Source organism: Lupinus angustifolius, chromosome LG06, assembly GCF_001865875.1.
Source record: "Lupinus angustifolius cultivar Tanjil chromosome LG06, LupAngTanjil_v1.0, whole genome shotgun sequence".
In the NCBI taxonomy this organism is placed as follows: Eukaryota; Viridiplantae; Streptophyta; class Magnoliopsida; order Fabales; family Fabaceae; genus Lupinus; species Lupinus angustifolius.
Genome location: NC_032014.1, coordinates 28,239,886 through 28,259,297, shown reverse-complemented (window position 1 = coordinate 28,259,297; position 19,412 = coordinate 28,239,886). Strand labels below are relative to the sequence as shown.

The following is a 19,412-nucleotide window of genomic DNA, read 5'->3' as shown; positions in this document are numbered from 1 at the left end:
TTTATACGGAATTAAACTAGATACAAAAACCTAACAATATCCAAAATATCAGCCAATATCATGCAATAATAACACTTGAAATGTAAGGAGATTAAGGATAGAAAAAGCCTGTAACAAGGAAATTTTATCCTAGTTTGTTTGCGGGTCCACTTGCAAACTATATTCAGGCCTCCCTATTTGATCTCGAGAGATTTTTCTTCACTAATATTGAACGAAATGTATAGTTACATGCAAACTTCCAACACAACACTTTGAGGCTCCCTTCTTGAATCCAAGAACTCACTTTCTTGGTTTGACTCTCTCAATCGCCTAAGAAAACCTTTCTTGCGATCTAACCCCAGCGAAGAACTCGTTCTAAACTCAAGACATCTAAGTCTTGGTGAAGACACGCCAAATCTCTTAGGTGATAAGAGACCAAGAGACAAATTCCCTTAATACAAAATAGTACACAAAACTGAGTTTTATAAAACACACCTCTGCTCAAAATATTACAATGAAAAATTCAACTAAAACCCATTTGGGGGGGGGGAAAGTCAATGGTTTTTCAAAAAGTAGTTTGTGTAAAAGAGATAGGTGAGTGACTTAAGGGATTTTGTGTAAGATAATATGTATTTTTGCTTGTTCCACAAGCAAGCCTCTTACATGAAAGCGATGTGACCTTTTCGGAGAAACATTCACGAATAAACAATGCTCGATTATTGTCGGCTAATACTCCGTCGGATATTAAAAATCTCCCGACTTCGGTTTACGGTTAGAACTTCGAAACACGGAATTCGAAGTGAAAAATATTTAGAAAAACGTTATGGGCAAGCTTGATGTCTATCTGGACTCGAAATAATATTTCAAAGCCAATGGCGCAATTGGAATTAATTCTGAGTTACGGGACTCAAAAACACGTTATTGGGCCGAATTCGGCCGAATTTGGACCCGACAGCAGCTCAAAAACTTTCCGTCACGTAAAATTACGAAAATTTACCACCAAAAAAAGGACTAACACTCAACTACGGTTTAGTCTAATTCAATACCGATTAATTTCTACAATTAATCATTGTTAAAATAAATAATTAATAAAAACATACACAGAAAATTCAAGGTGTTATAGATATAACAGTGAGTAACTCGAAAATATGCTGAGAGAATGATGTAAAAATGTACAGATTCTTATGCCACATTTGCTGAGATTTCAGTTTAAATAGAAAACTGTCTAAAATCTCAGTTGATTGATTAAGTACCCATTTAATCGATTAACGGGTTGTTGAAAATAATTGTTTTCAGTTTTTCAGTTTTCTGTTGAAACTACAATTCTTTTAATCGATTAACACTATTCATAATCAATCAAATAGTGTAAAATTAACTTGTTAATGCATGGTGAAATCAGCTTGTTAATGCATGGTGAAATACCTATATGATAAATGCTCATGCAATACATGATTTCCAAATATAATACATTTAATGCACAAAATCAATGTATTCAAATGCATGAACCTATATCATATATTTCTAGGTGATGACTCATTTTAGTGGATTAATTATTTTATTATGTTTTGTGAGACTCACACCTAGGTTTACCTAATCTAGACTCAATATCAATGGCAAGCATCTTAGACTTCTAAAAAGATAATAAAGAATTATAACCTAAGTCTAATAAGTCACCACTTGAGCCTTCGACATGTTGATTTTTGAGACATCTTCAAGCTTTAACTAACTCATTGTCTTCCTCAAAACATAGGCAAAACGTTGTTAATGCAATCCTTGACATTTTGCACTTTCACTCATTGAGGATAATACTCTTCTAAATAATAGAAATGAAACCAATTTGTTTGAACGTGAATTCTTTTTGTAATAAAGCCTCTAAAATATCACAATGTACGTTGACCCTTATAGAAAAAAAACAAAAACAATTGGCCTAAGAAAAAAGTCATGTCTTTGATTTAATTTAATTGTGATAATGAAATTGATCATTCTTCATTTATTCTATTAGAAACAATCATAAGATATACAGAATTGTATGTATTGTAACATGTTAGGTATCAGTGGCCTAGGAACACCTAGAAGGGGGGTTGAATAGGTGTAGTAGTTATCAATCATCGCTTCTCGCACCAAAACCCAATTCTGGAAACAACCCATTAATCGCTTAACAACTGGTCTTAAGATTAACACATGCACGGAACAGAATGATCAGAGCAGCAAGTTGCACAGTTATTTAAAATCAAATGAACAGAGATAAAGCAGATATTTTTAAGCAATATTAATAAGCATATGGAAGGGTACAATTATGCAAAACATCAGTTATTAACTCGAATTGAAACAGCAATAAAAGTAAAGAAGATTTAAGGAGAGAACAGCGTGCAAAGATGGATTTTTATCCTGGTTCATTTGCGGTCCACTACAAACTACATTCAGACCTCCCATTCTGATCTTGGGAGATTTTCTTCTTCACAATATTGAATATAAGTATGATCACACAGACCAATTCAATTTACAAAACATAGGATGCTTCTTTCTTGAAATCTAGAACACCTAACCCTTGGTTTGACTCTACCTATCGCCTGGGAAAACCTTTCTCATGAAACAGCCCCAGCCAAGATTCTTGTTCTCAAATGAAGACCTCCTAAGTCTTGGTGAAGAATCCCAATCTCTGTGGTGGTATGACACCAAGAGATCAATCCAAAGCACACAAAAAAAATACTACAACAGCAAGGTATTATAAGCACAATAATGCTTGGAATATTACAATTAAAAGACCTTCAGACTAACCCACTTACAATTCATTCAAGCCATCAAATACATGTGAGTTAATCAAGAACAGTAATCAATATATCTCTCTAAAAATCTTTACAAATAATGCATGAACATGTGAGCAAGATAAGGATGAGCATAAGCATATGAAAAAACAGTATGCAAATCAAACACTCAATAAGGCATGGTAAACTCTCTTCCTAACACATGCAACTATCTTACAAAAACAAAATATGCTCTCTAAATCAATCATATACAATGGAATGCAATGCTAAAATTTTCTAAAAGTTGCCGCAACTTAAACTAGGCAGTTTTTACAGTTGGATTCGTTGCAATCAGTTAAGTGGTTAAAACAGAAATCAGTTATAACACAAAACAGACCTGTTAATCGATTAAGGTAACCCGTTAATCGATTAACCAGTGCAACAGAATTAAAACATAAACCATTTGTAATAGAAACAATGATATAACAGGAAAAATAATTGAGTTAATCGATTAAGTCACCACATTAATCAATTAACCATAATATTAAAACACGTGGTTCAAAAGGTAAACTTCTCATATGTTATGCTTAACTCCTATACATCAATTATATTATGCCTAATATGCACATATAACATGTATGATTAATGCATGAATATACAATTAACTAGATGATATGTCTCATGGATATGATATGACAATTATAATGGCTTGAGAGACTTGCATATAGGTTCACCTCACCTATACTCACTTACTACAGCACACATCCCAAACTACTAGAATAATGACTCTATTTATATCCTAGTCTAGATATGACTAATGAGCTCAAGGCATGTTGGTTGTTGAGCCATCTTCAAGCTTTAATAGAACCTTGTCTTCACCAAAATATAGGCAAAGCATTGCTAGTGCTATCCTTGACACTTTGCACTTTCAATCTCCCCATTTTTTGTGATGACAAATACCACATCAAAATAGTTCGAAATGTTTGATGAATTATCTTGACGATGAGTTTGCATGATGGTTGTTATTCAAAGTTTCAAAGTTGAAGCGCCTTTTCTCCCCCTTAGGTAAGCAATTTTATTACGAAGTTGTATACAACGACCTGCAAAAGCTATTACAACCTGCAAAATACATTTAACACAACAAGCAACCTTTCTCCCCCTTTTGACATTATCAAAATGATACAAGTATTCAATTCTAGTCAACCAGTTGTAAGAAGCTTGAACAAATGCACATTTATACATCATGTAATCGATTAACAGCAGGACTTAATCAATTAAATGGACAGCAACAGAACAGATTTAATGGCATGAAAGGCTATGTTTACTCAAATTAAGCATGGAATGATTAAGCATTTGATATATTTGAGCAGTTAGCAGCAGGCATAAGCATTCAATGTTGATACATACACCAAACATGATCAAGATCCATCAAACATAAGAGTATACTATTTGCAACATAATTACCATTCAAGCATGATAAAGATAATTCGAAATCATTTAAAAAATTATCAAATTTTGAAGCAGTAATTCAGCAGAAGATAGGAGTTATTACAATCCATATGAAATCAAAAGCATGAAATAAAAGATAAATTCTCAAGAGGGTAACAAGGAACAACAATGTCCATAAGCTAGGAAGGATAAAACTAAATCTCTAAGGCCTCCTAACTAGGGATGAGATGGAAGGTTTTCGTTGTCAAGAATCATCGAGCTACCACCACCCTTGATGAGGGTACTCGGCTTGTTGAACTCAACACACAACCTTCTGTTTTATTAGTCAACAGTTGTCTAAACAAAGTTCCTCAAGGATTGGTAATGATTATCAATATAAGCATTCTAACGCTCCTCAAAATTCTCCAGATCCGTATGATATGAGTCCTTCAGAGACTGAAAGTGAAGATCCATCCTGTTGTTGAGACGTTGTTCCATAGCATCCAAGTAGGCTTGTCCAAAAGTTGGTTCTTGTGATTCATAACCAGAAGACTCCCCCTGAGTAGCAGCAAATGGCTCTTGAGTATCATCTAGATCATCCTCACTAGAGGAGTCAAGATTCACAGTGTTAAAGTCCTCTTAATATTGCTGTGTGTTAGCGTACTTATATATACCCATCTTATGAATCAGACTCTCACCAATCAAATGATCCTTGTCAGAACAATCCACCACTATAGTATCTGAGACATCAATATGCAGATAATCAATAATTCGCGAAATGAAGATACTATAAGGAAGCAACCTTGATTGTGAAGTGGAGACACTGTACATGACCTTCAGAATCTCGTCAGGCCAGTTGATCATTATGTTCTCCTTTACAGCAAACATGAGCATCAAATCATTCACTGTAGGTTGTTCATGATTTGTGTTCCTCTGAATTAGAATATAGGCAATTAGAGAGTGTAGGAGCCTATTCTCTACAGACAGTGACCGAACTTTGGTTAATTCACCCTGAACATACAACTAAGGTCTATGCAAACAAGAGTTATACGTTTCAAAAGCATCTAAAGAGTTGTTGTTTGCCCAACCACAGTCACTTAAGTTAACACCAGTACAGGATAAACCACTCACGTTCATAAAAATGTCTTCATTTTTCTCAAACAGTTTTCCCGATCATTGACCAATACTTTCCATCCTTATATCTAAAGTTGGCATAATACTCCTTAACTAGAGTAGGGTAGATATTATCAGCAAATAGTACGGGTCCCCATGGTCCTGCCTTGCTTGTTGAGATGGCACGACTTATGGGACACGCGTTGGATGTCGAGCGGTTGTCTTCACTCTTTTAGCACGTCCTCTCTCCATTGATGTTGAAACTGAACTATGATGAAGGTTTAATGGAGGGATTTAGGGAAACCTACGGTAGGGTTATCAATTTGGGGAAAATGGATTTCTTGGAAATTGGAGATGGAGAAGCCGGTTTATGGAGTGGAAATGGAGTGGGGTGATTCAGTTTGGGCTAGGTTAGAGCTTAGGGATGATGTTGGACTTGTTCCTCTGAGATTTGAGAGAAAAGGGGTTGAATGAGGTTTTGAAAAATGCCTAGAAATGCTTTTGTTTCTGATATATTAATGTCATTAATCGATTAACAGATTGACTTAATCGATTAACCTAAGTTAAAAATACCAGGTTTCAAAAAATTCACCCAGGTAATCGATTAAATGATGGCTTTAATCGATTAAATGCATCAGTACAACATTTTGGATGTTTTTTAAAGCATGCAGGGATTTCAAACTTTTTACTAAATCAGTTTTAAGCAATCACATATATATATATATATATATATATATATATATAAAGCTTTTATACACAGAATCATAGATCATACAAGGAATAGTTGGCATTCAACATGTTTTCATTTTGAAGCATAAAAGGCAAATAAGTCATGCAAGGCAATAACATCAGCTCAATCAAGATATTTTTCATCAAGGATTCCTAGTTCTCTTCGAAGAACATAGAAAGTATCCCGTGAGAGGGGTTTGGTGAAAATATCTGCTAATTGTTTAGATGTTTAAAAACATAGAAAGTATCTCGTGAGAGGGGCTTGGTGAAAATATCCGCTAATTTCTTAGATGTTTCAACAAATTCTAACACACAATCACCTTTTTGAACATGATCACGCAAAAAATGATGCTTTATTTCAATATGCATGGTTCTTGAATGCAGGACGAGATTCCTTGGAAAGGTTAATGGCACTTGTGTTATCACACTTAATAGGGATCTTTTCTATTATGAGCCCAAAGTCCATAAGTTGTTGCTTCATCCAAAGGATTTGAGTGCAAAACACGCCAGCGGCAATGTATTTCGCTTCAGCGGTGGACAAAGCAACGCATGCTTGCTTTTTACTATATCATGCCACTAAGGAACTGCCTAATAGGTGACAAGTCCCACTAGTGCTTTTTTGATCCAACTTACACCCAGCGAAGTCAGAATCAGAGTAACCTACCAAGGATAAGGAGGTATCCTTAGGATACCATAATCCCATGTTTATAGTTCCTTTTGAATATCTCATGATACGTTTTACAGCAATATAATGTGATTCTTTTGGCAAGGCTTAAAATCTAGCACACATACAAACACTAAACATTATATTGGGGCGGCTAGCAGTTAAATACAATAAGGAGTCGATAATCCCACGATATTTAGTTACCTCAATCGCTTTTCCCTTTTCATCTCTGTCAAGATAACATGCGGACGCCATAGGTGTATATGCATCTTTACCTTGCTCCATATCGAACTTCTTTAGTAATTCTTTGCAGTACTTCGATTGATGAATAAAGATGCCACTTTCCATTTGTTTAATTTGAAGCCCAAGGAAGAAAGTCAGCTCACCCATCATCGACATCTCAAACTCGCCCTGCATCAACTCAGAAAATTCCTTATAAAGGATGTCATTAGTAGATCCGAAGATAATATCATCAACATACATTTGAACAAGTAAAACATGATTGTCTAATCTACGGATAAAGAGAGTGGTGTCGACCAAGCCTCTTTCGAACCTTTTTTCTAGTAGGAATGAACTTAATCTATCGTACTCGGTTCTGGGAGCCTGTTTTAGGCCATAGAGGGCCTTCTTGAGTTTATACACATGGTTCGGGTAATTGAAGTTTTTAAACCCCAGTGGTTGGTCTACGTACACCTCCTCTTGAATATAGCCATTTAAAAATGTGCTCTTAACATCCATTTGGAATAGCTTAAAGTTCATAATTGATGCAAAAGAAAAGAGCATCCTAATGGCCTCAAGTCTGGCTACAGGAGCGTAGGTCTCATCATAATCAATGCCCTCCTCCTGGTTGTAGCCTTTGGCCACTAAGCAAGCCTTATTTCTTATTATTAAGCCAAATTCATCTAGCTTATTACGAAAGACCTATTTGGTGTCAATCACAGGATAATCTTTTGGTTGGGGACCAAGTCCCACACATTATTTCGCTCAAACTGGTTTAGCTCTTCTTGCATAGCTATACCCTAGTGTACATCCTCGATTGCTTCATCTATGGTCTTTGGCTCTATTTGAGATACGAATGCAACAAAATTACAGAAATTACGTAAAGAACTACGGGTTACCACCTCCGTATATATGCCACCTAACACCTTATCAAGTAGATGATCCTTTTTGGTTTTCCACGCAATAGGCATGTCCTTATGTTCTTTTTCTACTATTTGCTCAACATCTTCTTGTTGGATTTGGTACATGTCCTTTGATTGTACTTCTTCTAGTGTACCTTTCTCTTTTTCCATTATTTAAAATAAAACATTTGCACCCGAATGCATGAAGATGAGCAATATTCAGTTTTCGACCTTTAAGAATTACATAGGGTGTTTTCAAAAAAGTAAGTCTGAGTAGTATTCGATTAATTACATAACAGGCAGTGTGAACTACATCAGCCTAGAAATATTTTGGAGCATTGCTCTCATTTAGCATGGTCTTCGCGAGTTCCTCTAGAACTCTATTTTTCCTCTCAACAACTACATTTTGTTGAGAGGTACGGGGAGCTGAGAACTAATGCATGATGCCATGCTTATTACAAAACTTGTTAAATTTATGATTTTCAAATTCTTCGCCATGGTCGAATCGTATGTAAATAATATTCAGGTTAGACTGGTTTTGAATTTGTTTGGCTAGATATTTAAAAGATTTATATGCATCGCTCTTTGATGCTAAAAACAAAGTGCGTGTGAATATAAAAAAATCATCAACTATTACCAAAACGTAATAACTTCCACCAAAACTCATAATTTGCCACGGTCCAAACAAGTCCATATGGAGAAGCTCCAAAGGTCTAGTGGTGGATATTGCATTCTTCTTTTTATTAAAGGAATTCTTTACTTGTTTACATTTTTGACACATGTCACAAGAATCCTGAGTTTTAAAATCGAGTTTTGGAAGACCGATAACCAAATTATTTTTAGATAATTTTTCTAAATGTTTCACATGAATGTGAGCGACTCGTCTATGCCAAAGCCATATGTCATCTTCTTTTGAAATAAAACATTTTGAAAATAGGAAAGTGACATCCTCTAGATTAACCATATAAATATTATTTACACAATACCCGACAAATTTTATATTAATGGATAATACGTCAAGAATTATACAACAATCAGAATCAAATGACACACGATTACATTTGTCGCATAGTTGGCTGATGCTCAACAGATTATGTTCCAAACCTTCTACGTATAGAACATTCTCGATTATAGCATGGGTTGAGTTGCCAATTTTTCTGGGGCCTAAGATTCTTCCTTTTTTGTTGTCTCCATAAGTGACAAAACCTTTTTCTTTTAATGACAAGACTAGGAATTTTGACTTGTCTCCAGTCAAATGTATCGAACATTCGCTATCAAGATATCATGTTGCCCATGTGTTCGTAGACATACCTGCAAAATAGATCACCTGCTAGTTTCAGGTATCCAAATTATGTTGGGTCTTTTTCTGTTAGTAACAAGGGAGTTATCTCCCTTTCTTACCCAAGCGTAAACACCACTAGGTATCCCATATATCCTAATGTAGCATGAATGAGAGGTGTGGCCATGTGCGCCACAATAGAAACATGTAGGAACTCTATTTTTCTTATTAGACTTTTTATTTGGAGGAGTTAGAGGTCTCCTATATGGTCTATTTCTATGAGATGGGGGAACATACCCTAATCCAGTGTGATCATCAATGTTTCTCGTTTTACTAAGCAGAGTGTCTAATTGGTGTTTACTATTTATAAGTTTTGTGAGTTTTTCATTTAGTTTAAAATTCTCATTTTTAAAGTCCTCGCAAGACTCACAAGTAGATGTTTGACATAAATTATATTTAGAGCAGTCGCATGAAGTACAAGAAAACTTAGATCTAAAGATTCATTTTCCAATTTTAGCTCATCTAATTCTTTTTGTAGTTGCATTACTTTCTGATCATTTAGCAAAATTATTCTTTTTCTATCAGCACTATTTTTTGCTAATTTCTTAAGCTCTTCATGCATCTCAACATAAGCATCATATAAAACATCATATGAGGGAGAATCATCATAAGAGGATGATGTGTCAGAATATACCTCATTTGTAGCATCCTTACTACCTGATCCGCAAGCCTCAACTGTTATGGTCATTAGGCACAGCTTGACGGTCTCCTCTTTATTCGAGATGCTTGATGTTGTTTCTTCCACCGGTACATCCCAAACAATGTATGCCTTTTTCGATTTCAAGTCCCAGTGAGTGCTCTTCTCTGAATCAACTCTCTTCAAGTAAGTGGGACACTGAAACTTCATGTAAACCGACTTACCACATTCATGGCAAGTGAAGTGCTCCTTATTCTTGCCTTTCTTAGTTGACTCCCGCGCTTCTTTCTTTTGAAATCACCTAAATCCTCCTTTATTCTTTAGAAACTTTCCAAATTTTCGCACAAGGTTTAGCGTTTCTTCATCAATGTCTGTGTCAGAGTCGTCATTGTCCATCTCTTCAGTGGGTTGTAATGTTGTAGCTTTAAGAGATATTCCTTTCTTTTTCCGATCAGACTCCTCATGCATGGTCAGACGCCCAAGCTCCATCTCATATTCTTGAAGCTTTCCAAATAGTGTTGCCAAAGGCATGGAATCTAGATCCTTGGACTCCATGATTGCCGTCACTTTAGGTTGCCATCTCCTATCAAGACAGCGTCAAACTTTATTAGTGAGTTATCCTCTCGTAAACATTTTATCTAGAGCAATAAGATGATTAATAATGTGAGTGAATAGCTTTTGCATATCGCCAATTGATTCACTCAGTAACATACGAAACAATTCGTATTCATGATTCAGCGCGTCCAGCCTGGCGCGCTTGACCTCGCTAGTGCCTTCGTGAGTCCTTGTAAAGTGTCCCACATTTCCTTGGCACTTTGACATTGAGACACCCAAAAGAATTCATCGTAAGATAGGGCTGAGGTAATTATATTTTTGGCGCGAAGATTGAACTGAACCTTCTTGCACTCCTAATTGGTCCATAAGCTTTTGGGCTTTTCTTTCGGTTCGCCATCCACTAAGTGAAGTGGGATGAATGGACCACTGATTACATATTCCCAAATGTCCGAATCAATAGCCTCTATGAAGATCTTCATTCGGATTTTCCAGTAGGCGTATCCCTCGCCACTGAATATGGGAGGGTGGTTAACGAATGCGCCATCACCGCCAAAGGGGTTAGTGGAACCCATTTAAATTCTCTAAGGATCATGCGGATACGGTTAAGCTAGCACGTCGTACTAGCTCTGATACCACTTGTTAGGTATCAGTGGCCTAGGAACACCTAGAGGGGGGTTGAATAGGTGTAGTGGTTATCAATCACCACTTCTCATACAAAAACCCAATTCTGGAAACAGCCCAGTTAATCTATTAACAACTGGTCTTAATCGATTAACACATGCACAGAACAGAACGATCAGAGCAGCAAGTTGAACAGTTATTTAAAATCAAATGAATAGAAATAAAGCAGATATTTTTAAGAAATATTAATAAGCATATGGATGGATACAATTATGCAAAATATCAGCTATTAAATCGAATTGAAACAGCAAGAAAAGTAAATATTTAAGGAGAGAACAGCGTGCAAAGATGGATTTTTATCCTGGTTCATTTGCGGTCCACTACAAACTACATCCAGGCCTCCCCTTCTGATCTTTGGAGATTTTCTTCTTCACAATATTGAATATACGTATGATCACACACATCAATTCAATTTACAAAACATATGACGCTTCTTTCTTGAAATCTAGAACACCTAACCCTTGGTTTGACTCTACCTATCGCCTACGAAAACCTTTCTCGCGAAACAGCCCCAGCCAAGATTCTTGTTCTCAAATCAAGACCTCCTAGTCTTGGTGAAGAATCCCAATCTCTATGGTGGTACGACACCAAGAGATCAATCCAAAACACACACACAAACATATTACAATAGCAAGGTATTATAAGCACAATAATGCTTGAAATATTACCATTAAAAGAGCTTAAGACTAACTCACTTACAATTCACTCAAGCCATCAAATACATGTGAGTTAATCAAGAATAGTAATCAATATATCTCTCTAACAATCTTTACAAATAATGCATGAACATGTGAGCAAGATAAGGATGAGCATAAGCATATGGAAAAACAGTATGCAAATCAAACACTCAATAAGGCTTGGTAAACTCTCTGCCTCACACATGCAACTCTCTTGCAAAAACAGAATGCAAAAACGAAATATGCTCTGTAAATTAGTCCTATACAATGGAATGCAATGCTACAATTTTCTGGAAGTTGCCTCAACTTATACTAGGCAGTTTTTACAGTTAGATTCGTTGCAATCAGTTAAGCGGTTAAAATAGAAATTAGTAATAACACAAAATAGACTTGTTAATCGATTAACTAGTGCAACATAATTGAAATAGAAACCAGTTGTAACAGAAATGCTGATATAACAGAAAAACATATGAGTTAATCGATTAAGCCACAACGTTAATCGATTAACTAGCATATTAAAATACGTGGTTCAAAAGGTAAACTAATCATATGTTATGCTTAACTCCTTTACATGTTTTAGCAATTATATTATGCCTAATATGCACATATAACATGTATGATTAATGCAAGAACATACAATTAACTAGATGATATGTCTCATGGATATGATATGACAATTATGATGGCTTGAGAGTCTTTCACCTAGGTTCACCTCACCTATACTCACTTACTAAGGCACACATCCCAGACTACTTAGAATATTGACTCTGTTGGTTGTTGAGTCATCTTCAAACTTTAATAGAATCTTGTCTTCATCAAAACATAGGCAGAGCATTGCTAGTGTTATCCTTGACATTTTGCACTTTCATAACACATATTTGAATTATATTTTGTTTGAAATATTTTTTATTCCTTAATTTAGGCAACGTTCATTGTGTATTTTTTTAGAGTTTAGATTTGATTATAATTTTGAAATGTTACTATTGCAGTATTAAAATAGTAACAATATGAAACATATCATAAAAATAATGTTAATAATTTATTGATGAATTCATAATTTTATATATTTATAGTTATTTTAGAGTCAAATAATTATATATTTTTTGAAAATAGTCTTATTTTGGAATCAAATAACAATGTGTTGTAAATTTATTGATGATTTTTTAATTATTAGGATAATAATGTGTTTCTTAATATTTATAAAGTCTAATATCTTTAATTTTCAAATAGAGCAATACAAAATATAATGACATATTTTTCTATCTCTATCCTAATGGAAAATATGTACAATTATTTTTATAAAATATATAGTAAAAAGAATAGAAGAATCTCAGCTAGTGCTCATACAGTCTAATCTAGACATCTTCAATGTTCCATATTATTGAATAAATGAATTATTCAGTTTTATATCAATTGTCTTTCTCATTTCATCTTTCTCATAATATCTTTTTGGTTACCCATCCATTGCATTTTTATAATTAAATGCCTCATGAGACTCTCAAATATTTCATAGAACCCCTTCATTTGTCTCATAAGAAACTTGTTATATTTTTATTAATAACAATGATGATGTTAACATAGCTGAAGGCACATCATATTAGAGACAACTTTTATTTTAAAAAATTAAGGCCTAAAAAATGGTAAATCGTTTTCATTGCTATTTATTAAAATATTATTTTAGTTGTTGAAATCCTAAATAAATAATATCTTCTTTATTTTGAAAAAAATCTAAACATTTAATTACAATGTTCTCAACTAATTCGTAGTTGTCATACTAAAAGATTAAAACTGTATTTTTTAGAAAACAAAATCTAAGTAATTAATTATATCATCCATTTTTATATACTTCTTAAAAAATAGGAAATAATAAACTAATTATATTAACAACTAATATTAAATAATATCTTAGACATAAAACAAATTATAAACAAGTTATATTAAGAAATAATATCATAAAATTAAATAAATTCATAAGTTCTCTATGTGTACACATATGTTAAGAATGAATAACATAAGTTTTTATTGTATTTATTAGTCAACCAAATATATAGACTATATAGTGATTAACATTTTGTTAATTAATTATTTTCAACTTTATCAACTTTCTAGTTTCCAAATGTAAGAAATTAAAATATTTATTGATTTAATTATCATTATCGAATTAAAACTATTATTGATTTAAAGACTTTTTGTTGATTAAATTTTCAATTAATTATTGCATATATAATAACACTTTTTCATTTACTTTTCTCTGTAGGTACACAACCATGACATTTTCAATTTTCCATTTAATGCTAATTTCTATGGCATTTAATAATTTCATTTTCAACATTGAGAATTTACACGATCCTTTAAGACGTTTTCAAAGTAATACATATATTATTTATCAATACTAAAAAGTCATTTAAAATGTCATTTAATATTTCATCATTCTCTTCAATGGTTAGCCTTAGGGTACACATATGGTCATGTAAAATCTACCTCTTAATATTCAATTATTACAGGTATTTTAGTTACTGTTACCTTTGGTTTGCTTCTTAGTTTTAAAAGTTTTGTTGTTTTAAGAACTTCTACAATTTTCTCATTACTTTTCACTACTTTGCTTCAGATATGTTGAGTTCGCTTTTTAATTATCTAATATTACTATCAACTTCTTATGCTAATTTCTAAATGTTTAGGCCCCTATAGTTTTGTTTTTTAATCATTATTTTTTCTCTATGCATTATGTCTTAACATCATGTTTTCAAATCTCTCATGACTCTCATACATGTAAGCAGATGTATATCTCATATTCTGTTAACATTGTTGTTGTTTATTATGTTGGACAAAACTCTTAATTTTATCCATTATTAATTCGTTTTCCATCCAAATGGAAAATGAGAATTCTTATGGGGTAACCATAAATTGTTTTGTGACGATATTTGTATGAAATGTTCTTGTATTGGTGGTAACAAGTTCTTAATTATCAATTAATTATATATCAATATGATAATATGAATCTAGTGCATAATATTGATAACCTCTTAGGCACATATATGATTGTGTTGACTTCATTATAAATTTATATTTGACTAATGAATACATGTTTATTTTGTCCCAAATTTGTGGTGAACTTATAGATTTTATAATTGTTCTTGATAATAGAAAAGGTGTAAAAACATTTTGTGCATGATAGATATATAGACGTCAAATGAAGATTGAATGGTTAAAACATAAAACACATACAATGACAATATTTGTGATTCTATATATGTCATTTTATTTTATCAAATTATTACACAATATTAATAATATTGATACTTACGTGCTTCTAAACATGCGTCAAAATCAAGTTGTCTTATGTGAATGCTCAAGTAATATGTACATTCTTAACCATGTGAATGCACGAATAACATGTATGTTCCTAATTATATTTTTAATTTGCCAGCCACGTTTGAAGCTTTTGTCTTGGTTTTTTTTTGTTTCTCACAGGTATCCTCGCACTGGAGGCAATCCTATCCGAGCCAGGAACATCCACAGGTACGTGAGACTAACTCTCTCAGCAGACATTTAACTTTTGTCTTGGTTTAATTAATTTAATGAATTTTTTAGGAAAATCCAAATATCTATAAAACTTACTCTAAAGTATGATTAATTGAAATCGTGTAATTTCTATATTTCAATGTTGCCTTTAATTCACCATTTAAGCAACATTACAACTTTCTAACCATTGAGAAAGAAAGCGGATTCTGCAACTGTTACAATACAAATGCATTATGTCACTCCTACATGTGCAACTGTTAAAATACAAAGTTGAATATGGAACTATTACAATAATATAAATGTGTTGCATTTAGAATATGGCTCTTATGCTAATTCTCTTAGTTAATCATAACCTTTCATTTCATCTTAAAAATGAATTAGATAGCACAAATTGTAACCATCATAGTACAAATTTCAAGCATGTAAAGAAAATTATCATATTTAAAATGGTCTCTCTATACATGTATCTTTTTTCCTACCATTTTTTTCATATTGATCAAACTTAATTCTTCAGTACTTAAAAGATGGCAATGAGCTCTTAAATATTGGAGTAAATACATATTTCACTTTCTTATATTTTTTAACCTTGACAGTTTGGTCCTCCAAAATTAAAAAATTTAAAAAGATCATTAAAATTTGGGTCAAATTTATCATTTTTAGTATATTTTACACCACCTACTTAGAAGTAACTTTTGAATTTTAAAGTTTTTACGAACTAAACTGATAAGGTCAAAATAAAATGAGGAACTAAAATGAATGTTTAGTGAGAAAAGGATGTATGAACTGAAAGTAATAGTGAATGATACAATGTCACATCAACGTTCATTTTTATTTATATTTGACAATCTTAAATAAAAGTAAAAGTGAATGATACAATGAGTATGTACAAATCTTTATATTGTTAGTGTACGCATATTTACTCTAAATATATTATTTTGTACTACTGAAAAAATTATCTCACCTTTTTTGATAAGGAACTAGCAAGTTACCCGTGCATTTGCACGGGACATAATTTTTTAACACATAATTAAGAAAACACATATTACACATGTATTTATATGAAATAGATTGGTTTTGAGGTATGTTCAAAACAACATAACCATCAATTTATTAAAGATATATATTTGTTACATTGTGTAATAGCTTGATCAAATGAAATGGAATATATATATATCATCTACAAAAGTATATTTGTTATTTCAATACAATAAATTGTTACTCTGTGAGGGTCAAATTGGCTTTGATGCATGTTCAACACACTTACATATTAATTGTAGTTCATAAGACAAATATATAATATTCATAGTGTAAAACATTTGATTATATAACCAACAAATCATTAAAGATAATGTTAACAATTTAATATTGTGTAAAGTATATGACACAAATAGTTAATATGTAAATCTTTTCATGAATGTGAGATAAGGAGAGACTTATAACTCATAAGAGACTCCTTTTTCCCATAAAAATCAATGAATGGTAAGTATAAATGAAGGTGAAGGAAGAGTCAGAGAAATGAAGGGACAAAGGGAGAGAGACAAAAGGAGAGAGACATGAGAGATCACAAAACACAAACCCTTTTGAGTGTGGTAGAGAGATGAAATTCAAATGACTATTAAATGAACTTTAATGTGGCATTTTATGTTATTATTTTATTATTATAATCAGTAGGATATATTATTATGTGTGTGACAGTATATGCTAGAACATGGAGGGTTTTAAGCGGGAAAAAAATCACTGAGCTTGTGAAACGTGGCATGGAGGGACCTTCTTTTCTTATATAGTATAGATTAATCTATTTGATGATTATTTTTTTAAACAAATATCGCTCTCACAAACTATACTTTCAACCTTGAATATGTCTTACTCGGTAAGTATTCTATATATTTCATGTCAGGTATAAAAAAACTAAAGAATATGAATTGGGCCAAATTTGAAGTTGTTGATGGGTTACCCAAGTTGGTGTCTTATTAAAGTTACAAAAAGATGATGATAACACCAAAACTCAAATCCAATCCTCTTTCAATCTCTCATTACTAAACACCATTCATGGCAACCTCATCCTTCTCCACCAACTTTCTCTCCACTATCTTACCCACAAAACCACCCTCACAATTCAACCTCTCCTCCCCTTCCTTCATTCCCATTCCATCTCATAATAAACTCAACATAGTCCCACCACTTGTTTCTAAACATGATAATTACTCGGTCTCTTCTGATTTATCATCAGTCATTTGTCCGTCCCTCGGACATGTAAACACGCTCTTCTACCAGTCTGGATATAATGTTCAGGTGGTAGTCGACGATAACGAGTCCGAAGAGAGGCTTCTGAATAGGTTTAGGAGGGAAGTTATGAAAGCTGGTGTAATTCAAGAGACTAAGAGAAGAAGGTACTTTGAAAACAAGCAGGAGGAGAAGAAGCGAAAGCATCGTGAGGCTGCTAAGCGTAACAGCAGAGCTAGGTTCGTTAATTTTCATTAAAATGCTTTATAGTTTTAACTATTATGGTATATATGTTTTTATTGACACTAGACAAGTTGTGTTATTTTTTGGGTTCGGGTGAGGTTATTGACACTCTCAAATGCATATTTGCACTGTTGGTTTGAAAATAAAAAACTAAGCATGATTGGTTAATAGGTTTGATAAATACACAATTTGGAGTGTAAGTAAATTCAATTGTGATTTTAAATACACAACCCTAGTTACGGTTGTTTTTAAATTGTGGTTGTTCTAGCGTTTATGTTATTGTTGATGTGATTTCAACTGCAATTGTTGCGGAGATTCTCCAAACAGTAATATTGTGACAACAATTGAAGTTGGAAAGTGCAACTTAAAACACAGCTAGTTACTAATTTCAGGTTTTTTATACTAACTGTGCACCCAGATTTGTTCACAAGAAACATAAAGTGCTAAATGGGTCCTCTGATGTGTTTTCAAAATGATTACGATTTTCATCTTTTCATAAACTAGATTAGGAACTGTTTTTTAAGGAACGAATTGGATATATTTTTTCGATTTTTTAATTCTCCTAGTAAGGGGGAGTGTTGAGTAGATAGTAGTGATGACTTTAATTGCTAGCATATGGCTGATATAGGATACAATGGGATGCTACTATGAAAGTTAATTCTTCGTCAATTTGTTAAAATGTTAAATGACAAGACTTTTATATGTTCATTTTCTAAACTCTTTTTTGTCGGTCCCTTAATCTATTCATAAATTAGAGAACCAGAGATTGGGTTTGGGTGAATGATGCCATGCTATTCTCTATCATTGTTGTTTTCTTTCATATTTTAAGTTATTTGGATGATGCTGTAAATTTCTTCTCGTGTACCCTGGCCCTTGTTATGGAACATATAATTTTGTTACGTGTATGAGAATTGGTCCATCTCGTATACATAACAAAGTTTTATGTTGCATCCTATGGCCAATAAATATGATTTATGATAGAGCATTATGGTGTCGTTTGATCCGTTAGCCGACCTCGCCTAGCAAGACTAAGGCTTTGTCGATGTTGTTGTATGGGATGGGGGTGTATGTGCTATTCTTGTTAGATAGATACCATAGACAGATTATTTGATACTTGTGGTCTGTCTTTGCATCATTACAGGCGCTTCTCTCGGTTTAGACCTCCTATGCAAAACAAGCCGGATATTCCAGAAGCCAAGAAGGTAGAGGATGATGATAACTGGGATATACCTGAAGGAACACTTTGAATTGGTCTCATGGTTTTCTACATTATGTAGAGTTATTTACTTTTTTACTGTGAGAGGCTTTTTTCTGTGTGCAAAGTCCATTAAGTAAGAAAAGAAACCAGTTCCTTGGACTATGTATGTTGTTAAATTTACATTTCATTCAGAACTATGCAACTTGTTCATCTGTGCATCAAAAATTCAAAATCTTGTTCTGCATCAATTTAGAATCCTTATGTTTGCCTGTGGGGTTAGTTTTGTAGTAATGCATGTGGAATATGTTATGAATTTCTAACAGAATAACCTTTGTTAATGATAAAATAGAATCCCATTTTTTTGTAATTTACTGGTCAAGGAAAAGTTATTTGTCAGATAAAAAAGTAAGAGTTGTTCAGTAGAATAATTGATGTGTTAAGATTTGTCTGGTTGGACAGTAAAATAATTTTGGTATTAAATTCACTGGTACAGCATGTTCAAAATGAGAGCTGCAATCTTCAAATAGAAGGAAATTATAACTCCGGTCCAGTGGACTAG

The 19,412-nt window shown here is 33.1% G+C and overlaps 1 protein-coding gene across 1 annotated transcript; it reads left to right on the top strand.

Moving 5' to 3' along the window:
• On the top strand, positions 17,194–19,101 carry LOC109350661. The gene is made up of 2 exons (XM_019591903.1): positions 17,194–17,651; positions 18,797–19,101. Exons 1-2 carry the CDS (start codon positions 17,239–17,241, stop codon positions 18,900–18,902), a joined length of 519 nt encoding a protein of 172 aa, XP_019447448.1. The 5' UTR covers positions 17,194–17,238; the 3' UTR covers positions 18,903–19,101.